The 24,813-nt window shown below is 47.4% G+C and overlaps 1 protein-coding gene and 1 non-coding gene across 3 annotated transcripts in view; both read left to right on the top strand.

Annotated features, from left to right (window-relative positions):
• The window catches only part of LOC138959592 (uncharacterized), a 236,235-nt gene that overhangs the window by 93,254 nt on the left and 118,168 nt on the right, over nt 1-24,813 (top strand). For both annotated transcript variants that reach the window (XM_070331139.1, XM_070331138.1), the window contains exons 45-62: nt 982-1,219; nt 2,309-2,548; nt 4,178-4,342; nt 5,729-6,010; nt 6,907-7,362; nt 8,691-9,038; nt 10,038-10,220; nt 10,630-10,757; nt 11,487-11,631; nt 12,015-12,161; nt 12,552-12,827; nt 14,038-14,289; nt 15,328-15,563; nt 16,039-16,354; nt 16,923-17,144; nt 17,397-17,543; nt 18,089-18,204; nt 18,537-18,814. In XM_070331139.1, coding sequence (XP_070187240.1) covers nt 982-1,219; nt 2,309-2,548; nt 4,178-4,342; nt 5,729-6,010; nt 6,907-7,362; nt 8,691-9,038; nt 10,038-10,220; nt 10,630-10,757; nt 11,487-11,631; nt 12,015-12,161; nt 12,552-12,827; nt 14,038-14,289; nt 15,328-15,563; nt 16,039-16,354; nt 16,923-17,144; nt 17,397-17,543; nt 18,089-18,204; nt 18,537-18,814 — 4,175 coding nt within the window. The remainder of the gene's footprint in view (nt 1-981; nt 1,220-2,308; nt 2,549-4,177; nt 4,343-5,728; nt 6,011-6,906; nt 7,363-8,690; nt 9,039-10,037; nt 10,221-10,629; nt 10,758-11,486; nt 11,632-12,014; nt 12,162-12,551; nt 12,828-14,037; nt 14,290-15,327; nt 15,564-16,038; nt 16,355-16,922; nt 17,145-17,396; nt 17,544-18,088; nt 18,205-18,536; nt 18,815-24,813) is intronic.
• Nucleotides 20,390-20,508, top strand: LOC138960583 (5S ribosomal RNA). Its single transcript, XR_011454057.1, has one exon. It is a non-coding gene; the product is annotated as a 5S ribosomal RNA (ribosomal RNA).

The raw sequence follows: 24,813 nt of genomic DNA, 5'->3' as shown, positions 1-24,813 counted from the left end.
GTGGATCGCCACACTCATAAAACAAGCATATGAATGGTGGCAGAAAGGAAAAGGGGGGGGGGGCAGTCCGTTCTCCCCATGTCGTCTGCACGTACTCATGAGGCGAGAGCCTGGGCCTCGTCTTTGGCCGTACTACAGTCAGGAAGGCTTTCTGAAGTACTTGACGCTGCGTATTGGGCGTCTGAAGACGTCTTCATAAATTTTTACTTGCGTGACATTGCAAGTACGCGGCAAGATGGAACCAACTCCTTACCGGCTGTGGTAGCCGCAGGACAGGTTCTTCCAAGATCATAGAGTAAGTACCCGCCACCTACATTAGCAATCTGCTAAATGTGAGTCGGGTTAAGATATGTAATTTAATCGAAAATTTTATAAGTAAATTTTGATTTGATTAATATACTTACCCGACTCACATCGTTAATACCCTCCCGCCTACCCCGCTTAGGGTTTCCATAAAAAAGAACAGATCATTTCAGTAGGAGTGACGTTTCTAACATGGCGGCGGTTGGGTCTCGCGTGATAGGTCGCGAGAGCGGTATGACCTTGACTCTGGTTAACTTGGGTTGAGTCAAGGCCGTTCTTTTTTAAGGGGTTTCTTCCCCCTTAGGGGTGAAGCGTAGTTCAGTGTCCAAGCTATTAATCTGAAGTTAATGCTAAATGTGAGTCGGGTAAGTATATTAATCAAATCAAAATTTACTTATAAAATTTTCGATTACCGGCTGCCAACATGTTTTCTTTCTTCTTTTTGTGTGTCGGTGCTGGAGATGGGGTAGTGGCAGTGAATGTTACGAGATATGTGCATCACAAAGGAAGACGCTGAGTGTGTATGTTTGTGTGGGTTGTGTTGGAACTAGTTGGCGGCTGGGCTGTGCCTGTGTGTGTGTGTTTCAGTGTGTAGCTGTCACATAAGCATTATTGTTACTATTGCCACCTCATCATGTTTATCTCATCTATAATTTTCACCTCATGTTTTCTCCACAGGTGAACCACACCCATGCCGTCCAGTGCTACAACTGTCCAGCAGGCTACTACTGCGAGCTGGCTGGCCTCAGCATCCTCTGTCCAGAGGGCTACTACTGTCCAGAAGGCACAGGCCTGGACTGGAAGGCTTGTCCACGAGGAACGTACAGCGATGTCTTGGGTCTGTATGACGAGAGCCAGTGCAAGCCTTGTGACGCAGGGAAGCACTGCAATGGGGAGCATCTTACTGCCGTGTCAGGTAAGGGTTTTCCACTTTGTTGCTTGCTTAGAAGATATGCAGGAGGTAGTTTTCAGTTTTGGTAAAGTGATAGTTAAGAAGATTGTATTGTATGCATTTCTGTTACTTGAGTACACCACAAGGAAACTACCGTACTTTCAGAGTCATAAGGCGCGACTTTTTTCCTCGAGTTCGACCCCTGCGTCTTGTATAATGAAGCGCCTAATCCGTGTATGAAATACGAAAAAAATCAAAGAGACCGCTTGAGTACCAGTCAAACAACTTGTGATAATGCATGTTTCAGCTACTAGGTACTGCCCTGCCTTTGATCTGGCCGCACACACAGATTTCCACTCTGTTAAACTCGGTCACTGACCGGTCACTGACCCCGATGCAGGAAGTGTTTCCTCTCTCAGATATGACAAGGGAACCACCTCTCATGGCAAAAACTGGGTCATTGACCCCTGGGAAGAAGGTCGTGTCTTTTAACAAGGCCACCCAGCTATCACAATGCCTTTGATCTGGCCGCACACACAGAGCACACATATTTTCACTCAGTTAAAGTCGGTCACTGACCGGTCACTGACCCCGATGCAGGAAGTGTTTCCTCTCTCAGATATGACAGGGGAACCACCTCTCATGGCAAAAACTGGGTCATTTTGGTGCGCCCTATCGGCCCCCTGCGTCCAATGGGTGACTGGATTACAATTTTTTTTAAAAAGAAGGGGGTGCGTCTTAGATAACGAAGCACCTTGTCACCCGGAAAGTACGGTAAGTAGACAAGTTTTGATTCATTTTATTTTATTTTATTTTTAGTGACATTGATGTTGCTTGTCTTGTTCTGGCTTGGCCTGTAGAAAGAGAAGCAAAGCTTTTCACACACACACACACACACACACACACACACACACACACACACACACACACACACATGCACACACACACACACACACACACACACACACACACACACACACACACACACACACACACACCAACTGGTATTAGAAGTGCACATATGTATGCAAGAAATTGAAAACACAAATCAAATCCTTGTTACTTCTGGAAAAAAAGAAGCTAATAACTCTTCTAACCTTGCTTACATTTCAGGTGACTGTTCTCCTGGTCATTGGTGTCTTTCCGGAGTTGACCGAGCATACCCAGGCCTCGACAACCAGAGCATTCCCTACAACGTCAGTTGCTATGACGACCGCATGGTTGGTACAGGTGGAGTATGTCCCACTGGTCACTACTGTCCAGGTGGAATCGCCAGCTACCTGCCTGTACCATGTGACAATGGAACATACGCTGATGTGGAAGGACTTGATGCTTGCAATCTGTGCCCTGAAGGTGAGAAAAGGACTTTGTCTGGGGATGGTAGTAGTAGTACCTGGGTTGTAGACAGTGTGTATACATATGGATGTGTGGTTTTGTACATATGCTGTTAACATGGATTTTGTGTGTGCGTGCGTGCGTGCGATTGGTTTTATGTGTTTATCTGAGCAGTAATCGCATGTGACTTGTGGTACTTTTCAAGGAAAAAACAGAAAGCAAACCAACCAAAACAGCAGATTAAATTACATATTCTTACTCAACTCACATAGGTAGCAATAACTTCGTTTGGTTGCTAAGACATTGAAGCACTCTTACATGGTAACATGGGGAGATAACTCTAAAACAAAAACCCTCATGCCATATATGGCATGGTCCGTGGTGGTTATCTCCCCTTACCGGTGCTGTGCGCATGCGCAGGAAGTACACCGGTAATACTCATTCCTTTTTCTTCAACACACGGTGCTTGACGTGTTTTGAAGCGCTCAGGCTTTTTCTTAAGCCATCGGCCTTTCTCTCAGGGAAGGCCATCGGATTTTGGTAACATATCAACGACCTTCTTTAATTCTTCAGGAATTGGTGAGAGCATTTATTTTTTGTATAACGAGAAGATTTCTTAGCGTTTTGAAGGTTTTGCCACTTGTCTTTTGAACTTTTGTCCGCCATGTTTGACTGTCAAAATGGCCGACATCCTAGACATAAAGAGAAAATAAGAGCTCTGCCAAGCAGACTCGCTCACCTAGTTCTCAATCGGGCAAAACGATTTAAGCTGGCGCTAAACACGAACTTCTTCTACTACTCATAGCTCTCAAAGTTCTAAAGTTTCCTTATCGAGAAGCTGTCTTTGGCTTGGGACTTTACCCTGATACGCAGCTTTCTATTCTATTGTTGATAGATAACGCTTCTCCCTCAGTTGACTTCTCGGTTTTGGTTTATAACCTTAGGTGTTACAACCATAATGAAGTTAAGCAAGCAGATCCTCTTGACCGTTTGCATCGTTATTCTGAGGTTCAGGGAATGTTTACTGCTGATTGTAAACAAATAGCATGTTAGGCTTCTCTTATGCTCCCTTCAGGAGTAAGTAACGCACTGTCGTTCGCGGGTTCGTTCCGAGTCTTGTGCAACCGTTACGTTTACCCACGTTGTTGCAGAGGCGACAGATGTGTTTAGTTCGGCGACAGGTTTACCTGTCAACGAGCTTTTGTCTGCCTGTCAGACACCAGCACCGCCCAGTCCTCTCGGCGCTCTAGCGTCGCGGGCGGTGTTTTTGAGATTTTGCGCGGGTTTGTTCAGAACCAACTGCGACGGTTACGTCCGCTGACGTAGTCACAGAACCAACAGTGGTGTTGGAATCGTCACGTCTACCAAACGTTGTTGCAGAGGTGACAGATGTGTTTAGTTCGACGTCAGGTTTTCCTGTCAACGAGCTTTTGTCTGCATGTCAGACACCAGCACCGCCCAGTCCTCTCGGCGCTTTAGCGTCACGTGCGGTGTTTTTGCGATTTTGCGCGGGTTCGTTCAGAACCATCTGCGACGGTCACGTCCGCTGGCGTGGTCGCAGATCCAACAACGATTCACACACATTAAAAACAGGTCACATGAAAGAGACTTGTAGCTGCAGACATTAATTGTGAAACTTGCTTTCAGGGTACTACTGCCCAGTGGCCACTGCCAACTACACCGACTACCCATGTCCATCGGGTCACTACTGCCCCCTGTCAACCCAGTGGTGGAACCAGTACCCGTGTGATGCTGGTACCTACAACAACCTGACTGAGCGCACCAAGCCCGCTGACTGCCTGTCTTGCCCTGGTAAATACCTCAAGCCTCAAGCATTTCTTACTTCTGGGTTAGATCAGCTAGCTATTGCAGTTTACAGAGTTCGTTCGTACAGGTCATGGAAAACCTGGAAAGTCATGGAATTTGATTTTTAATTTTCCAGGCCTGGAAAGTCATGGAATTTCAGTTCAAGTCATGGAAAGTCATGGAATTTAACAAAAATAAGAAAGAAAATAAGAAATTAACGGCGGCTATTTTCGTCGCCCAGCCATTCCCCTCCCCTCCCCCCTTTGCCAGCCAGCAGCGATTTGCGTCGCCAGCACAAGGCTGGTTCGTATGACCAACTTCTCGTTCGTATTTGCATACGAGAATAACGGTATTTTTAACGGCCCTTGAGCCAAAGCGAGGCTCACTTCCTTCCGTTATCTCGTCATGTCGTCTGCGCTGCATTTGAGTCGGTTTTGTCGAAGTTTTCTGCTTTTGTTTTTGCATCGATAAAGTACTTTAGTGCTTCAACAAGCAAGATGGAGGATGATGAGTTTGAAACTTTCTTTCGAGTTGTTTCTTGACAACAAAAAGTATGCGGAATTGGAACGAATTACCAAGGAAGATCTTCGCAATGAACTGTGTATCGCGGTGAAAAAAATGACAGTTCGTCAAGTCACAGTGACGGTTACGAAACAGAATTTACGAAAGTGCAGATGGATACAAACAGTGGCTGGTCCAGATTAGTGAAATGACAGGACCAGCAAACATTACCGATAATCTGACTGCGTAGCAAATGCTTGACTTGCTTGTCGAAGAGACACTGCGTAGAAACTGACTCAAATTCAGTGCAAAGCAAGCCAGTGTCAAAACTGGCAGTGACAAGACGTAAAAAGTTTGCGTGTTCGGAAATGGCGACCTGTGGATTTAGTCATGGAAAATGTTATTGAGGCTCATGGAAAGTCATGGAAAAGTCATGGAATTTTGTTTCTAAAAACCAGTGGGGACCCTGAGTTTAAAAAAAATCATTTTATCACCACAATCATGTGCTTGACTGTTCTGGCAATTTAAATAGGTTCTTGGGGCTGACAAGAGTCTAAAATAGTTTTTGAGAGCCTTGGTGAGTTCCTTGCAAGAGAAAAAGTCTTCCCTTAGTAATCACAAAAAATATGTGGTAGTTAATTTCATTTCCCAGCAGTTAAGTGACTGCTGCGTCCTTCCGTTGTGCATATGTTTTACATGTTTTTTATGTGTATGGCTTGGCTGACAATTAAAGGAATAACAGTCTTTCTGAAACACATCCATTTGACATGGTGAAATATCAGCTATCACTTTTCTTCTGAACTTCTCTATGTTTATTTTCATACGGTAAATACTCTGCTCAAACCAGATTAGCTGGCAATTCTCCTTTCCTGTATCTGTTCTCTGTTTCAGGTGGCAAATACTGTGTGCAGACAGGCCTCACTGACCCATCAGGGGACTGCAATGCTGGCTACTACTGCAGCGGCAACTCTTCCACGGCAATGCCCAGCGGTGCAGGAGGCGACCAATGTCAGGCTGGCTATTATTGCCCGGCAGGCTCATACCAGCCAATCACGTGTGACCCGGGCAGTTACTGCGCTGGAGCAGGCTTGAGCAACACCTCGGGTCTTTGCTTTGCTGGCTACTTCTGCTCTGGAGGGGCTGACATACCGAATCCAACTGGAAATGTTACAGGTATATTTTGTCTTCTACGTGAATCCAGTGCTGGGGAATACTTGCAAAGTGAAGAAAGAGAATAATTTTAGCCTCATGACCAATAGAAGGAAGGGTGATACTACTGTTGCATTTGAGACCCAAAAAATCTGATCTGAAAAGTACTTTGACATGTCAAATATATTTTGGTAGTAACAGATGTCTGGTGCAGACCTGTTTACCCTTACGATTTTGGCGTAATTTATTACGATTTTCTGCAAAAAATACGCCATTCCGCTATCCGTGTCAAGACTACGATTTTCATAAATAAAAAAATGTTAAAAAAAAAAAAAAAAAAATTCTTTTTTTTTCTTCAATTCACATGTTTGGCATTGTTTTTTTCAATGGCAAAATGGGGTGAAAAAGCACAGGACTGACCAGAGATCATGTCTGTCTGATGAGACGCTGGAGAGCCTTATTCTAGTGGTGAAGTCTCGCCCTCACTCATTCGGCAAGCGCAAGTACAGTAGAGAAGCGCTTGACACACTGAAAAAGGCCTACTACGAGCAAAAGAAAAAAATCAGTGATGCTTGTGCTTTTGATGTGATCTTCTTTGAAATTATGATGACTACAAAAACTGACTGATGTGTTTTGTTTGTAAATGATGAATATATGTGCATGATTGCGTTTCGCAGACACAGTTGTCATGTGCCGCGGCGTTGTAATTGGCGACGAATGCTGGATGTTTTTGTGCCAGGATTACTATTTTTGGGGCTGAGCATTACTCCAAAACACTTATGGGGGTAAACAGGTCTGCTGGTGGTTGAAGAGCTCCATAGTCAGGGCCATTTACTCATACTCATACTCATACAGTACAATTGTTTGAAGACCAGCTCCTTAGCTGTGCTTTTTGTAATAGTCTGTCTCTCTTTCAACAGGGGACATCTGCCCACAAGGTTCCTACTGCCCTCAAGGCAGTCCTGCACCGTCCCTCTGCCCTGCAGGCTATTACCTGAATAGCACCGGCAGTGACGATATAGGTGACTGCCTCACCTGCACACCTGGATACTACTGTGACGGCAGTGCAAACGTTCTGCCTGACGGACTGTGCTCACCTGGCTACTACTGCCCTGGCGGTCAAGACTCTCCTGCCACTGCGGGTCTCAACTGCACCGAGGGTCACTACTGCCCTGAGGGTAGTGTTTACCCCACGCGCTGTGTTTCGGGATCGTACCAGGATGAGTTTGGTCAAGCGAAGTGTAAGGCGTGTCCCGCTGGGTATTTCTGTGACAACGTCATGAGCCCTGTGGTGCTGTACAACAGTTCTGCCTGCCCTGCTGGATACTACTGCCCTGAGAATACCACCAGGAGCAATGAGTTCCCTTGCCCTACTGGTAAGTCTCATAATTGGCGAGTGCGTACGTAACACAGGAATTAACTATGCAAGCATAAATGCACACAGACACACAGGGATTCAGACACACAAAGACACAAACACACACACTTGTAGACCCATGCACCCTTTACAAACACAAACACATGGTTCTGCTCTTATTTTACATACTTGGGCTCAAATACTCACTTGTTCAAAAGCCTCCCCCCCAATCCAGCCACATTCCAGCAGGATCCCACCACCACTCAATTCCACCCAAACAAAATGAAAAGAAAGAAGAGACCAAACCTGTCCCCATATTAGTTAGCATTACTTGTCTGTCAGTACTTCAGGCCGGCCCCAGCACAGGATATAAATACAGTGGAACCCCCTTTTAAGACCCCCCCCCAATTTAAGACTCGATCCCTCCCTTTTAAGACCTTTTTCTTTTTAGAATTTCTGTTTATAACCTCTGTAAATTTACCTCCTTTTTCAGACCTGATTTTCTGTTTATAACCTCTGTAAATTTACCTCCTTTTTCAGACCTGATTTTCTGTTTATAACCTCTGTAAATTTACCTTCTTTTTCAGACCTGATTTTCTGTTTATAACCTCTGTAAATTTACCTCCTTTCTCAGACCTGATTTTCTGTTTATAACCTCTGTAAATTTACCTCCTTTTTCAGACCTGATTTTCTGTTTATAACTTCTGTAAATTTACCTCCTTTTTCAGACCTGATTTTCTGTTTATAACCTCTGTAAATTTACCTCCTTTTTCAGACCTGATTTTCTGTTTATAACCTCTGTAAATTTACCTCCTTTTTCAGACCTGATTTTCTGTTTATAACCTCTGTAAATTTACCTTCTTTTTCAGACCTGATTTTCTGTTTATAACCTCTGTAAATTTACCTCCTTTTTCAGACCTGATTTTCTGTTTATAACTTCTGTAAATTTACCTCCTTTTTCAGACCTGATTTTCTGTTTATAACCTCTGTAAATTTACCTCCTTTTTCAGACCTGATTTTCTGTTTATAACCTCTGTAAATTTACCTCCTTTTTCAGACCTGATTTTCTGTTTATAACCTCTGTAAATTTACCTTCTTTTTCAGACCTGATTTTCTGTTTATAACCTCTGTAAATTTACCTCCTTTTTCAGACCTGATTTTCTGTTTATAACCTCTGTAAATTTACCTCCTTTTTCAGACCTGATTTTCTCAGATTTTGGGAGTTGGCAAGGACTACTAGTAGTCCTTGGGAGGTGGTAAAAAGGGGATTCCTCTGTACACAGTTAATGGCACTTAGTTGTGTGAATCTTGTCCAAGAACAAAATCAAATTGTTGCTTTCTCCACAGGAACCTACAACAACTTGACCCACCGCACATCCCTGTCGGACTGCCAGACGTGCTCAGGCGGAGACTACTGTGGAAGCGAGGGTCTGGACATCCCTACCGGCAAATGCAACGCTGGGTACTACTGCACCCAGGGCGCCAACAGCTCCACTCCTTTGCAGGGCCCTGATGCAGACATCTGCCCCGTTGGATTCTACTGTCCGGAGGGAACTGTTACGCCACAGTCCTGTCCCCTGGGGACCTACAACTCCTTCACTGGAAGGCAGAACGTCAGCGAGTGCACGGACTGTTCGGGCGGTCGGTTCTGCCCGTACTACAACATGACCTCTCCTGGACCGCAGTGTGAACCTGGTAAGAATTTGCCAAGTCCTTATGTGTTGATTGAGGTGCTGTTAGTTTACCCTAAATCGTATTGACTGAAATTTGACAATACTGATGTTGACATACTTAGTTAACTGTTGTGTTCATGACTTGCCAACTTCGAATGACTCTCATGGATTAGAATTGGAAGAACTTGATACCAACATAATAGTCAACATGGTAGCCTACCTGTGTTCTTCGATTTTCTGCTCCATTTGTGGGTGTGTTTTTTAGGGACAAAATAGGGACTTGACTTTTTGGGGTAGGAAAGAATAAGACAGCAGCACATACAACAGTGCTAAAACATTTTCAGGCTACTGCCGTCCGAGCAAAATCCAACAACAGTACTTGCTTTCCACAGAGGGCTACTACATGCATTGCTTTGAATCTAGCTATGAACTCACAGCTGCATCATAAGTAATACAGAGGAACCATCATTTTAAGACCTCCAAAAATCTGAGAAAATCAGGTCTTAAAAAGGACAGTCTTAAAATGGAGGTAAACATACTTACATTATGAACAGAAAATGTGAAGAGGGGAAGTCTTAAATTGGGGGTTGGGGCGGGGATGTAGCTCAGTCGGTAGCGCGCTGGATTTGTATCCAGTTGGCTGCTGTCAGCGTGAGTTCGTCCTCACGTTCGGCGAGAGATTTATTTCTCAGAGTCAACTTTGTGTGCAGACTCTCCTCGGTGTCCGAACACCCCCGTGTGTACACGCAAGCACAAGACCAAGTGCGCACGAAAAAGATCCTGTAATCCATGTCAGAGTTCGGTGGGTTATAGAAACACAAAAATACCCAGCATGCTTCCTCCGAAAACTGCGTATGGCTGCCTAAATGGCGGGGTAAAAAACGGTCATACACGTAAAATTCCACTCGTGCAAAAAACACGAGTGTACATGGGAGTTTCAGCCCACGAATGCAGAAGAAGAAGAAGAAATTGGGGGGTCTTTGAAGGGGAGTTCGGCACTGTAATGCCAATTCATTTTCAGGCTACTACTGCCCAAGCAAAGCAGATGTGTCCAACTACCTGCTTTGCACAGAGGGCCACTACTGCTTGGAGGGTAGTGTTGTCCCTACCCCATGTCCACCCGGAACCTTCTCCAACACCACCGGTCTGCAAGCTGACTCCAACTGCACCAGCTGTGCTCCGGGTTACTACTGCCCCAACTATGGTAAGTCTTAAGATAACATAAGATAAGAATATTTTAATGTCCATTTTCATTGTACATAAACATGGGCATTTGTCTTTTGGCATCACATCGCATTACTCATAATGCAAAGACAACAATCAAAAGAATAATCATCTTTGTGTGATCACTTTCTGCAATGATCAAAACATCAGCCAGTAGGTTTGACCCATTGTGTGTTTGTTTCTAGTAATAGACAAACTCCGGAAATAACTCTGTTGGGTTTGTATGGGCTGTGAAAGAGTGAATACTCTTGCTTTTTTAGTGAGGTAAGCTTTCAACATGTGCTCTTTAGATGAGAGCAGGTTTTTTTTCATAGAAAGCACTCAGGTTTGATACATACTTTGTACAGGGGACTTTCCATAGCGTGACATGTTGATATTTCAACTTACAGGTCAGACAGAAGCAAGCCTGCAGTGCTGGGGAGGATACTACTGCCCCAGTGGACTGTCGGAACCCAACCCTGTACTGTACCTCTGTCCTCAGGGCTTACATTGTCCCAATGGCAGTGAAATCTATAAGGTAAGTCAGAAACATAATTTTTTATGTGGACTTAAAGTCAGTTCAGTTGCAAGCGAGTTTTAAGCTTGTTGAATTACGCACAGGTCACATAGAAAATAATCCTGTAGCTAACATTTTACACTGTACTTACAAGTCATACAGGTTACTTACGCTGATGGGGTCTACGTCGACCAAAAGAGTGGGATTCCCTGTAGGTGGAGTTCCTGTAGGGGGATTCCCTGTATACAGGGAATCCCACAGGGTGAAGTTTTTCGATAAAACTTGCAAATCATACTCAAATTTCTAAGAAATATCAAAAAAAGATCGAAAAACATCAAATTCTACCGATGTCACTAAGCATCACGTGACTTTCAGCGATATCAGCGAAACTCTACAGGAACTACACCCTGTGGTATTCACTGTATACAGGGAATCCATCTACAGGAACTCCACCTACAGGGAATCCCACTCTTTTGGTCGACATAGACCCCCATCAGCGTTACTTACAGGTCATATACAAAATAATCTTGCAGCCAACATTTTACACCGCACAGCCTCATAGAAAGACAAAGACAGACATTCAGATAGACAGACAAACACTGAAACAGACATATGAACACACAAACAAACCTATACATACAAGCACAGACAGACACACACATGAGTAGCTTTTGCCACACAAAACTCTTACTCTCAGATCGGACACATACATAACATGGATACTACACATGGGTTGTTACACTCTGACAGGAATGTTCGGATGGATACTACACCAGCACTTCAGGCCAAGCCAGCTGCGATGTGTGTCCACAAGGTTCCTACTGCCTGCCAGTCAACCCCAGCAACGCCTCGCTCAATGCACAGGCCTGTCCAGATGGCTACTACTGTCCTCAAGGTAAGGGGAGAGAATTTGGCATGCATTGTGAGACTTGCAGTGATCAGCGAATTAGGTTTGATCTGTTTTACACATGAATTCAACAATGCTAATTGCAGAGAACTGACTTTCTGTGATCGCATTATTGATAAAGAAATGTTCATTTTGTTCAAATATGTATATGTCTGAGACTAGAAGTGAAGTAGTCTTGGTCATCTTTTTATCGTTAATATGCATGTTTTTTCTATGCATCGTGGGTAGCCATGTTGTGTTCCATCTGCATGGGAGAAATGAAGCAGTCTTGCTTATCCATTTATCGTAAATATGCATGGTTTTATTCATGCAACATGGGACAAGTGAAGCAGAAGAATTGTGCGTTCATACTTTGTGTTTTTTTTGGACAGGTACAGGCAGTGACTGGCAGGCCTGCCCCAGTGGTACATACAGCAGTGCAACTGGTCTGTACGATGCGTCACAGTGCTTGCCGTGTGATGCTGGAAAATACTGCATTGGAGAACATCTCACTGCCACCTCTGGAGACTGTGCTGCAGGTAAGTTTTATAGACAGGATAAAATATAGAAAGATAAGGAAAGTAAAGAAGATTTTTTGTGTAAAAATTGAGTGAGAAGTAAAGCACTAACAGAACGTTGTGTTGTGTTACTTCCATAGAAACAATAATCACATTTAACCCTTTTGCTGCCTGTAGGACCTCAGCTGACATCTTGGGTAACTTGCTTTAACGGGCAACAAACCGATCAATGAACAACAACAGAAGAAGACGAAAATCAACAAACTAAGAATGTGTGTGTGGTGTATACGTTTCTACATCAAGGACACACTGTAAGATTTCAATTCAGGTAAATACAGGTAATGCTTTGTATACAAATATTTCCTGGCAGCGAACAGGTTATATTATCTCACACCCTTGTCCTTTCCTCAGGCTACTATTGCACTTCGGGAGTGGACAGACCCATGCCAGGAGCCAGCAACGATACGGCAGGTATCAACTGCTCCTGCCCTACTCAGGCCTTCCACACTGGCGTAGGAGGGGTGTGTCCCTTGGGGCACTACTGCACGGTGGGGTCAGATCTACCCACGCCCTGCGCGGCAGGAAGCTACGCAGACCAGGAAGGTCTCACTGCATGCTTGACTTGTCCAGAGGGTTACTACTGTCTGACTGGGGCCACAGGCTTCACCAACACTTCTTGCCCTGTTGGTCAGTTAATGTAGCTTTCTTTTTGTGAGAATCTTTTAGTTCCCCATTTGATGTTGTTCTGAAGCTGGTAATGGACACACGACTTTTAGTTTGAGGACTCATATTGTGGCAGTGCAGCTGACTTTCATTAAGATCACAAAATATAGACCAACGCTTTTCGTAGAGGAGAGAGAAGGGTACATACTTGAACTATGACATTGTAACACCTGTGCATGTTTGTGTATGTGTGTTTGTGTGTGTGGTTGTGCATATAGGTGTGTGTGTATCCACAGATCTGAAACTGGAGTGAATTGGCTTCTTTTATCAGTATGAATATTTTTTGACTCACATGCGAAGCAAAAGTGAGTCTATGTACTCACCCAAGTCGTCCGTCCGTCCGTCCGGACGTCCGTCCGTCCGTCCGGACGTCCGTCCGGAAAACTTTAACGTTGGATATTTCTTGGACACTATTCAGTCTATCAGTACCAAATTTGGCAAGATGGTGTATGATGACAAGGCCCCAAAAAAACATACATAGCATCTTGACCTTGCTTCAAGGTCAAGGTCGCAGGGGCCATCAATGTTGCCTAAAAAACAGCTATTTTTCACATTTTTCCCATTTTCTCTGAAGTTTTTGAGATTGAATACCTCACCTATATATGATATATAGGGCAAAGTAAGCCCCATCTTTTGATACCAGTTTGGTTTACCTTGCTTCAAGGTCAAGGTCACAGGAGCTCTTCAAAGTTGGATTGTATACATATTTTGAAGTGACCTTGACCCTGAACTATGGAAGATAACTGTTTCAAACTTAAAAATTATGTGGGGCACATGTTATGCTTTCATCATGAGACACATTTGGTCACATATGATCAAGGTCAAGGTCACTTTGACCCTTATGAAATGTGACCAAAATAAGGTAGTGAACCACTAAAAGTGACCATATCTCATGGTAGAAAGAGCCAATAAGCACCATTGTACTTCCTATGTCTTGAATTAACAGCTTTGTGTTGCATGACCTTGGATGACCTGGGTCAAGGTCACATGTATTTTGGTAGGAAAAATGTGTAAAGCATGTGAGTCGTATGGGCTTTGCCCTTCTTGTTAATCTTTAACAGGTAAGGCCTATAATCGAGATAATATGTTTGATAATTACTGACCTTTAAATGTTGCATACATGTACCGTCACCTCAAAAGAAAAACAAATGACATGATGGTCAATCTTCCGCAGGTCACTACTGTCCCAACAGCACAGAGTACAGCACCCAGTGGCGTTGTCCAGCAGGCACCTACAACACAGTAGAGGGCGGCACCAGCACTCTGGACTGCCTGGACTGTTCTCCTGGTCAGTACTGCGCTGGACAGGCCAACTCCGCCCCCACTGGCAACTGCAGTGCTGGGTGGTATTGCATCCTGGGTGCTGAGAGTCTCAATGATACGGTGCATGGTGGACTGTGTCAGCCTGGCTACTACTGCCCTGAAGGTGAGAGAAGATAGGTGTAAGAGTTTGTTGTGGTTGAATAGTTAGCGTGAAGATACAATCTAGTGTTAAAATGTTAGGGGAGAAGTCAGAATCAAGGTTTTTTAAAAATGTGTGTAGAATGAAAAGAGTAGTGTCAAAATATGTTGTATTCATTTTACAGCAGCATTTGTTTTGTGTGTGTGTGGTGCAAGTGACTTCATTGTGATTCTCAGAATGGGAAGGTTTGTGTTGATTTAGCAGTACAGTGTTTTCTCAAACTTTCTCTTCATAGTGTCAGTAAACTTCCCTCTGGTTTGAAACACCTTTTATGTTAAGACATACATTTCCACATTTTGGGAGGTTATAGAGAAGAGGTACCACTGTTCTTTGTTAAAGTCTTAATGTGTGTGTGTGCTGCTGCAAGTGACTTCATGGTGATTCTCAGAATGTGAAGTTTTGTTTTGATTTAGCAGTACAGTAGTCAATATAACACTTACCTCGACAGTACTATTCTTGCACATTATCTATTATAGGCCGAAAAAATTGGACAAAACGCTGAGTGGGTACAATTATCTCCCATAACCATGCGCCACCGTGGATCCCAAGCACTGTCCGAGTGCTTCCCCCTTACAGGATGTAGGTGCTTACCGAGACAGTACTATTAGAGTTTCCCTCCCGCCTCCCCTCTTGATATGTTATGGGCTTTTTGAGGGTCTGCAGCTCATAAAGAAAGAGGACGCGCCACCTACATCCTGTAAGGGGGAAGCACTCGGACAGTGCTTGGGATCCACGGTGGCGCATGGTTATGGGAGATAATTGTACCCACTCAGCGTTTTGTCCAATTTTTTCGGCCTATAATAGATAATGTGCAAGAATAGTACTGTCTCGGTAAGTATCATATAGACAGTAGGCTTAAAAAGAAGCCTTACATTTTCTCAAACTTTCTCTTCATAGTGTCAGGAAATTTACCTCTGTGTTAAGGCATGCATTTTCCACATAGAGTCATAGAGTAGAGGTACCACTGTTCTATGTTTAAGTCATAATGTGTGCTGTTTTCAGGTTCAAGTGCTGCTCAGCCATGTCCTAGTGGCATGTACTGTCAGACAGATGGTCTCGCAGCTCCTACAGGCAACTGCACAGCAGGCTACTATTGCATCCTGATGGCCTCGACCGCCGCGCCCACCGATGGTACCACAGGTGATGTGTGCCCTGCAGGCTTCTACTGTCCAGATGGCTCTGCCTCACCTGTGCCCTGCAATCCTGGCACCTATAGCCCATCTACACAAAACACTCAGGTGATTATTCATTCTAATTGCACATAATGTACCATGCCTTACATTTAACAGTTGTCAGCTTGTGTGAGTACCTCAGGCCACACCCGTAATTCTGAGAAAAAAATCTTAGTACTGTATTGATTTTTTGTCATAATGTTAAAGTCAGCTGTAGTTATGGCTGCTGTTGTTTTGTAGGGGAACACTTTAATGGTTACTAAGAATGTGAAGCTGGATTTGGGTTACATTGCTTGGGTTGAGCGGATTATATGTTTCTAGTTTTCAGTGTCAGGCTTTGGTTGCCTCTGCAATCGAAGATGGCTGACTGGAGAAATGTCTGCATTACTTGTTAGTGACAATGACCAAACAGGGAGGGTGTAGTATCTAGGCAGTGTGTAAAAATCAGATGAAGCATTCTCCAAACATTATAAACAAGAATAAAACACAGTGTATTAGAATGCAGTTGATCACAGCCAAGTTTCCTTTGTTTTTCTCTCAGGCATCAGACTGTCTGAACTGCACAGGAGGCAAATACTGCGGCAGCTACAATCTCACAGCAACTTCTGGAAACTGCACGGCCGGCTACTACTGTCCACAAGGAGAAGTTGCACCCACAACTTATGAGTGTATAGTTGGCCATTTCTGCCCTGAGGGCACCACTGCCCCTGTACTGTGCCCCAGTGGATTCTACCAAGATCAAGTGCGACAGTCGACGTGCACAATGTGCCCTGCTGGATATTACTGCGACAACAGTCTGGGGGTGGTTGTTGTGAATGACACCATCACCTGTCCTGAAGGCCATTACTGCCCTCAAGGTAGGTTTGATACTTTCTGTGTTATGCTGTTCCATTTATTTTGTCTCTCTCTGAATAGACAAACTAACAGATGGATACACACTCATATGGACAGTAAGAGAGGGAGAGAGACAGCACACACTCACACACACACACACGCACACGCACCCATGCACACACATGTGCACGCATGCATGCATGCACACACACACACACACACACACACACACACACACACACACACACACACACACACACACACACGTGCATGCATCAAGAATAGCAAAGAAAGATCTTCTCATTTTCTTATTGAATAAAAGGCAGTGTTTTGATTTAGCCACTTATGAAATGAGCATTTATTTATTCAATAACTAGTTCTTCTCTTTACTGTGTTTTGTCATGTTGTGTTAGTTCCTTTTTCTGAATGTACCATTGAGAGCTGAAACAAGCAACATGTCATTTGTCAAAATATTCGAATCTATCATGACAAAATTGCTTTTTCTAAATGTACCATTGAGAGCTGAAACAAGCAATATGTCATTTGTCAAAATATACGACTCCATCATGACATAGTTCATCTTTGACCCAGGAACTGTTCGAGCTGACCAGTTCCCTTGCCCTTCGGGAACGTTCAACAACCTGACCGGACTGAACCAGAGTGACCACTGTACACCATGCTCAGGTGGCTCCTACTGCGACCAGGTGGGGCTGTCTTCACCTGCTGGTCTCTGCCACTCTGGATACTACTGCAAGCGCTTTGCCATGTACGCCACTCCGAATCAGACTGGCGATGCTGATGTCTGCCCTCAAGGTGAGTGATAAAATGTGTATTGGGCGCAGGTATGTGTGTGTGTGTGTGTTTGTTTGTGTGATTGTATGTGTGTGTGTGTGTATGTGAGTGTTTGTGTGTGTGTGTTTGTGTGTATGTGTAAAAAAAAGAAAGAAAGAGGTAAATTGACAGATCAGAAGTTGGGTAAACTGTTACCAAAAAAGGTTTGTACAATTGTCCATCATAAAGAAAAAGATTTTCCAACCTCAATATTATATTTTATTGTATCCTCAGGTTACTATTGTGAGGAGGGTACGTCAGACCCCACAGCCTGCCCTCCAGGTACTTTCGGCGCTACTACAGGATTACGCAACATGACAGACTGCACCGCCTGCACTCTGGGTTTCTACTGTCAGAATCCAGGCCTTCTTGCTTCGGAAGGTGCGAATTATGAATTTCTTGTCTGGTTGGGAAGTTCTGTTCTGCTCAAGTGTCTAAATTCAGTGATGTGTTGACTGTTTGTTCTTTGGCGCACTTTTTCTTGTGTGCATGTTATGCCTACTGTGAACACCTTTGTTGATGTTGGCTCTGTTAATAATTTAAGGCCTTAATTAATTGAGCCCGGAGTTGACATCGCAAAGTCTTTTTACCAAAAATTCAGTGCCAAAGTGTCGTGCAGCGAAAAAATTTGTGAAGTTGACATGGCGAAGTCGACTTCGCCCAATTAATGTCAGGCTTTACTGGTTTTATATTTCATGGTAAAGTGGTGTTTTGATCAGGAGTTGCCAGTCGTGTAGCAGGTGACTAGAATGCCGCCCAGTTAGAACAAATGTTCTTCTTTTCAAAGGGTCAACTCTGTCAAATGAGCAGCAACATTTATTGCAACATTTATTGCAACATTTATTGCAACTTTTGATGAAGACACTGCTTAACTGACATCTTGGCAGCAGAATGCAGGATTATTTTCTGTGTTTATCATGTCGCAGGTCTGTGTGATGCTGGCTATTTCTGCGTGGAGGGGTCAAGCTCAGCAACAAGTGAACTGTGTCCCACTGGTCACTTCTGCCCACAAGGCACAGGTGTGCCTGAGAGATGTCCAGAGGTAAGGGAACATACAAGTACCTTGCACTCCAAAACTTACATTCAGATTCATGATGTAGGCGATGTATCAAGATCCCATGTTTTTATTTTTCACAGATGAATGAGAATATGAGTGTCCATGTATGTTGGATGATGGTTTAAGTCATTAACTTTTTACTTGTGTATGATTACCTCAGTGTTTTTCTTCGTCTAGGCAATCTTTTTTTCTCTTTTCTCTCAGTGTGTGTGTGTGTATGTGTGTGTGTCTGTGTGTGTGAATGTGAGACCAATATAGTGCTAAGACCATCTTGTCTTGTTTTTTTCAGTATTGTAAAACCTGTATCTTGTTTCCAGGGCACATTTAACCCTTACCTGGGCCTGAATGCCACAGAGTATTGCACAGAGTGTACTGCTGGCCAGTACTGTGACGTGGAAGGGTTGAACGCAACATCAGGGCCTTGTGAAGCAGGCTTCTACTGCCCTGGTGGTCAGAACTCATCGCGCCCGGCTGGCCTGGAGTGTCCGGTCGCTCACTACTGTCCTCTCAATTCCACCCAGCCCCTCCCCTGCAGCAACGGCACCTACATGAACCACACCATGGCTGATACGTGTTACACTTGTCTGGATGGATGGTGAGCAACTCTTGCTTTGTTAATTTTTATTTTTTATTTTTATTTTTTTATTACTTTTTTACGTTTTATTTTAGGTTTGAGAGCAAAACTGATCCCCTTAGCGTATCATCACATTCATGTCTCTAATAGGCTAGTTACCTGTGAGGACGTTAAGCCCTCTTAGTTCAGTTCAAGACTGATCTCAAAGTTGCCTGTGGTCTTGGTGAAGAGAGGGTCCATTTAAAGCTACTGTAGAAATGACATTTGGTGAATCCTGACAGTCCTGTGTCCCAAGGTTTGCTGCTCTACCACTGAAACAAACCAGTTAAGCGAGTGCTCTTGTCATCATTATTTTGCTTATGTATGGCTTGGTTGACATTTAGAACAGTCACAATTATTTCAACCCATTATTTATGGCATGATAGCAGAGTAAGGGGACAAGCCGATTATCCCGTCGCGATATAACCTTCGTGGTTGAAAACGACGTTAAACACCAAATAAAGAAAGAAAGAAAGAAAGCCGATTATCACTACAGTGGTACCTGCAATGTGTGGCCCCTATGATGAGAGGACACCTACCTTAAAAGGACACATTCTATTGTCTTTTGTCAATATAACACTTACCTCGACAGTACTATTCTTGCACATTATCTATTATAGGCCGAAAAAATTGGACAAAACGCTGAGTGGGTACAATTATCTCCCATAACCATGCGCCACCGTGGATCCCAAGCACTGTCCGAGTGCTTCCCCCTTACAGGATGTAGGTGGCGCGTCCTCTTTCTTTTTTCGCGCGTGTCAGACCGGCTGTGTTTCTGCTACGCTCCCGGATTATTTTGGACTAAGAGGCTTCTTTTCTGTGTGGACTATCACCTGTTGGATTATTGTGTGTTATTCCACTTCTGGCTTGAGGCTACGTTGTGTTTCCTTCAACTTGTGCCTCCGTTTTTGTGTGGCGGACTCGGCGTGCCTCCCGTCCTACTTCGTGGTGACCGGTCGTCTGCTTCTCGTTTCGCCGCATTCACTTGAGTATTGACCTAAATTTTCTTTGAATTTTGTTAATTCTCGGTCTTTAAGGGTACGTACAGGGCGAGGTAGGATGTCTCGTCCTGTTTTGGGCTCTGGTTCTACGGAACCAGAGTCTGCCGGGGGCAACCCTTCTCCGGGCGCCCAGCGTCATGTTTTACGCACGGAGAAGGGGATCTTTCGGCGCTCCGACTCTCCCTCCCCAAACGCTTTGCGTTTGCGGCGAGGGAGGGCGGAGAAAGCCTGTTTGAGCAAGCTCAATGCGAGCTTGCTCAAACAGGCTGGGCTTGAGCCTGGGACTTCGGGCGGGGCTGCGCCGTCGAAGGTTCGGGGAAGGTCGAGGAGAAAGAAAAAGCTTCTTTCTCCTTCTCCTTCAGTGGAACAGGCTTCCCCCCCTTCGACGCCGTTGTCCGGCCCTCAGTCTCAGGCTTCAGCTCCTCCCGGTTTCAAGCCTGGGGGGAAGGTTTCCTTCTCCTCCCTGGCTCGAATCCGGGGGCAGGTCGATTCCCAACCCTCTTTGGGGGTTGGTGAATCCGATCTAGGGGCTACTGGAGAGACTCAGGTTTTGACAGCCAACGGCCATACCACGTTGTAAACACCGGTTCTCGTCCGACCACCGAAGTTAAGCAACGTCGGGCCCGGTTAGTACTTGGATGGGTGACCGCCTGGGAACACCGGGTGCAGTTGGCATTAAAATCTTCCTTTTTCCGGTGCCTCTCCTGTGCCCTCCTCGGTTTCCACCGCTGTGGAAGCCAGGAGGGACACGGGTCCTCCTCTGAACTCCCTCGCTGGGTCGTCTGCTGCTGTTTCGACAGTAGTTTCGGCCTCCTGGGGGGGGAGATCGGAGGAGATGACGGGGTCTCTGAATTCCCTCCCCGCTGGGGTTGGGATGCGAATTGACCCCGTTCAGGGCGGTCCTGTGGGGGCAGGGGTTTCAGGCTTCGTGCCTACGACCACTGCTACTACGGTTCCCTCTGACGTCCGTGTGACTGGTGGCTGTCCCTCTTGTTAAGACGCTCCGGCCGACTAGTTACTGGACGTGGAGGTGTTCGACAGAACGTGGTACTTCTGTTGAATGGTCAGGGCGACGGGAACATTGTTTCTGTTGCTCAGACCGACACCTCCGACCGGACCGTCTTGACCCCACGCCATTCCTTAGCGTCTGGTGTTCGGGTGACGGATGGTCCGGACCAAGGGTCCGGAACGTTCCAGGCTTACGGGTCGGGATCGAACCGGACCCACGGGTCCCGACTGGACTTGACCTCCGGGTTTGGTCCGGACGGGACCCATGGTACGGGACCGTACCGGACCTTAGGGTCCGGTGCGGGACAGTACCTCTGGCCCTTGCCGGACCCCCGGACCTACGGGTCCGGATGGTACGGTACGGGACCAGTGGTTCGGTCGGGACCGGACCACCCGACCACCTCTGTTGGTCTGGGTGGTCTGGCACCGAACCGGAACACACCGGACCACCGGACCTACGGGTCCGGATGGTACGGTACCGGACCAGTGGTCCGGTCGGGGCCGGACCACTCGACCACCTCTGTTGGTCCGGGTGGTCTGGCACCGAACCGGACCATGCCGGACCTACGGGTCCGGATGGTACGGTATGTCCACGTCCGACCGAGCCACCCGAACACTTCTGTGGGTACGGATGGTTCGGTACCGAACGGGACCTCCGGATGCTACGGGACCGGACCGAACCTACGGGTTCGGATGGTCCGGTACCGGACCAGTGGTCCGGTCCGAACCGGACCACCCGACCACCTCTGTTGGTCCGGATGGTCTGTCACCGAACCGGACCATACCGGACCACCGGACCTACGGGTCCGGATGGTACGGTAGGTCCACGTCCGGACCGAACCACCCGAACACTTCTGTGGGTACGGATGGTTCGGTGCCGTACGGGACCTCCGGATGGTACGGGACCGGACCACAGGACCGGAACACCGGACCACCCTATCGGATCGGTCCGGACCACCCGACCACCTCTGTTGGTCCGGATGGTCTGGCACCGAACCGGACCTACGGGTCCGGATGGTACGGTATGTCCACGTCCGGACCGAGCCACCCGAACACTTCTGTGGGTACGGGTGGTTCGGTGCCGAACGGGACCTCCGGATGGTACGGGACCGGACCGGACCTACGGGTCCGGATGGTCCGGTACTGGACCGGTGGTCCGGTCCGGACCGGACCACCCGACCACCTCTGTTGGTCCGGATGGTCTGGCACCGGACCACCGGACTTACGGGTCCGGATGGTGCGGTGTGTCCACGTCCGGACCGAACCACCCGAACACTTCTGTGGGTACGGATGGTTCGGTGCCGAACGGGACCTCCGGATGGTACGGGACCGGACCGGAACACCGGACCACCCTACCGGACCGGTCCGGACCACCCGACCACCTCTGTTGGTCCGGATGGTCTGGCACCGAACCGGACCTACGGGTCCGGATGGTACGGTACGTCCACGCCCGGACCGAGCCACCCGAACACTTCTGTGCGTACGGATGGTTCGATGTCGAACAGGACCTCCGGATGGTACCGGACCTACGGGTCCGGACCTACGGGTCCGGATGGCCCGGTGCCGGACCACCCGACCACCTCTGTTGGTCTGGGTGGTCTGGCACCGAACCGGACCATACCGGACCACGGGTCCGGATGGTACGGTATGTCCACGTCCGGACCTAACCACCCGAACACTTCTGTGGGTACGATGGTTCGGTGCCGAACGGGACCTCCGGATGGTCCGGCACCGGACCGGAACACCGGACCACCCTACCGGACCGGATCGGCACCCCCGACCGGACCGGACCATTTCTTTTCTGATCAGACCCGATGGGTTCCTGTTCAGTCTATAAATGGCGGGGGTTCGTTGGCTGGGCTGACCCAACAGTCGCAGGGTTGTTGTTTTTCTCCCCCTTCGGCTGCTGGAGACGTTTCGTCTTTGGGACAGGGGTCTTCGCGGCCTCTTGCTTCTGTGGGCGTTTCTTCACAGCCTGCTTCATCGCTTTCGGCTCTTCCCCCTCAAGCTCCCTACACTCCTGCTTTTGAGGAGTTGTCGGGAAGTGAAGAGGAGAGTGAGTCGGAGGACGATAGGGAGGAGGATCAGGGTCGCCCTGAGGTTAACACTGATCCTCTACCCTTGCCGGTTTCTGATGGAACTTCCGAAGCTATGCTTCGTACTTTCCAACAGTACATGACAGACATCACGCGGCGTCTTGACGTCACGGATGCCTCTCTTAAGCGTCTGTCGTCTAGTGTTGACACACAGGACCTGGACCCGGGGTCTGAGGACGAGAGGCAGGAGGCTCGTCCTCGCACAGCTAGAAGGACGTTTGAACAGTTTCAGGACGTCCTTCCCTGAGACGCCCTCTCGTCCTTTGAGTCCGCTTCGGCCCGGGCGTGGGAGGCTCACGCCGCGTCTGCCGGCGGCTCGTTTTATGAACGATCCGTCCGCCGGCAATTCGCGTTCCACCCTAGTCTTAGTGCCACGGTGGAAGCGGCAGCACATCGCCTGAGGAGTACAGATTCACGTGCAAACGCGACCTATGTTCCTCGGGAGGACGCGGGTTCAGTGCCATGCTTTCCTTTGGGAGGCGCACCTCCACTGTTTCCTCGTGTCCAATCTGTTTCGTCCCTCCCTTTTCCCTTTGACTCTCGAACTCTCCCTTTCCAGACTTCGAGTGTTTAGGGTGGGGCTGACGGTGATGTGTTCGTTGGGGAGGTGCCTTCGGTCAAGAAGGTGGAACTGAGCTCTGCTTCGTTCCACAATCTTGAGGCCACCGTTTCTTCCACAGTCGAGGCCCAATCACAGGCCTTGACATGGATGAGCACGCTGTCCACACTGTTGGACCCTCCCGATCGGGCAGAGTCCGATTCCACTCGGGTCCTTGACACGGTTCGAGTGGATCGGGCTTTGCATGCCGTGCGATCGTGCGTGACGTCTGCGGCAGAATTGGCCATTGGAACACGGGTCCACTTTATTGGCCCTGTTCCGTGATCATTTTCTGCCTACTTCTATAGTGCCTCCGGATATGAGGAAGAGTCTGAGGAACACGTTTCCTCAGCCTTCTTCCCTCTTTCATCCGGACACTGTTCGTTCTGTGGTGGAGTCCACACGCCAGAGGAACACTGATTCTCTGATGGTTGGCCTCGCTGCTTCGGCGACGGCGGCGGGGAGTAAGAGAAGTGCTACAGTCACCTCCAGCTCCCAGCCTCAGAAGAAGAAGAAGAAGCCAGTTTCACTGCCTCCTTCTTCCTCCTCTTAGGCGCCTGTTGCGTTCCCAAGCAAGACGAAGGGTGCTCAGACAGGTAAGGGGAAGCACCACCACCAGGGGGGGTGGTCGCAAGCCTGCGCCTGCCCGCCAGCAGAATTTTCAGTGAGTCCCGGCCCTACGTTGACGCCCCCTCAAGTTGCCCCTCTTTCGTCCGTCGGTTCCCTTTTTCGGGCCCGCGGCATGTGGGGCAGACTGGTCTCCAACCAGTTTTTCTTGAGGGTGGTGTGGTCGGGGTTTTCTCTACCGCTGTCGTCACAACCTCCATTGTCCGCTCTACCCTGGACGTTCCCCCCTCCTCGAGACCCTGCCAGATGGCAGGCTCTTCAGGACGAGGTGAACTCGTTGGTCGAGAAGAAGGCGGTCTACCCCCTTTCTCAGCCTTCTCGGGGGTTCTGCTCCCGCCTGTTCACCGCCCCCAAAAAGGACGGCCGGTTCAGGCCGGTGTTGGACCTCTCCACCTTGAACTTGTACCTTCACAGGTGCAAGTTCAAGATGGAAACCCCTTCGTCGGTCCGGTTGGTCATCCGGTCAAACGTTTGGGCCATGTCTGGGACCTCCAGGATGCTTACTTCCACATCCTGGTGGCCCCGGGGTACCGACATCTGCTCCGGTTCGTTTGGGAGGGCACAGTGTTCGAGTTTCGGGCCCTCCCATTCGGCCTGTCCTTGGCCCCTCTGATTTTCAACGGGGACAACAACACCACATGCTTAGCTTAC

This window comes from Littorina saxatilis, linkage group LG2, assembly GCF_037325665.1.
Source record: "Littorina saxatilis isolate snail1 linkage group LG2, US_GU_Lsax_2.0, whole genome shotgun sequence".
Taxonomy (NCBI): domain Eukaryota; kingdom Metazoa; phylum Mollusca; class Gastropoda; order Littorinimorpha; family Littorinidae; genus Littorina; species Littorina saxatilis.
The sequence above is the reverse complement of the archived record's forward strand: the minus strand, read 5'-3'. Positions and strand labels throughout refer to the sequence as shown.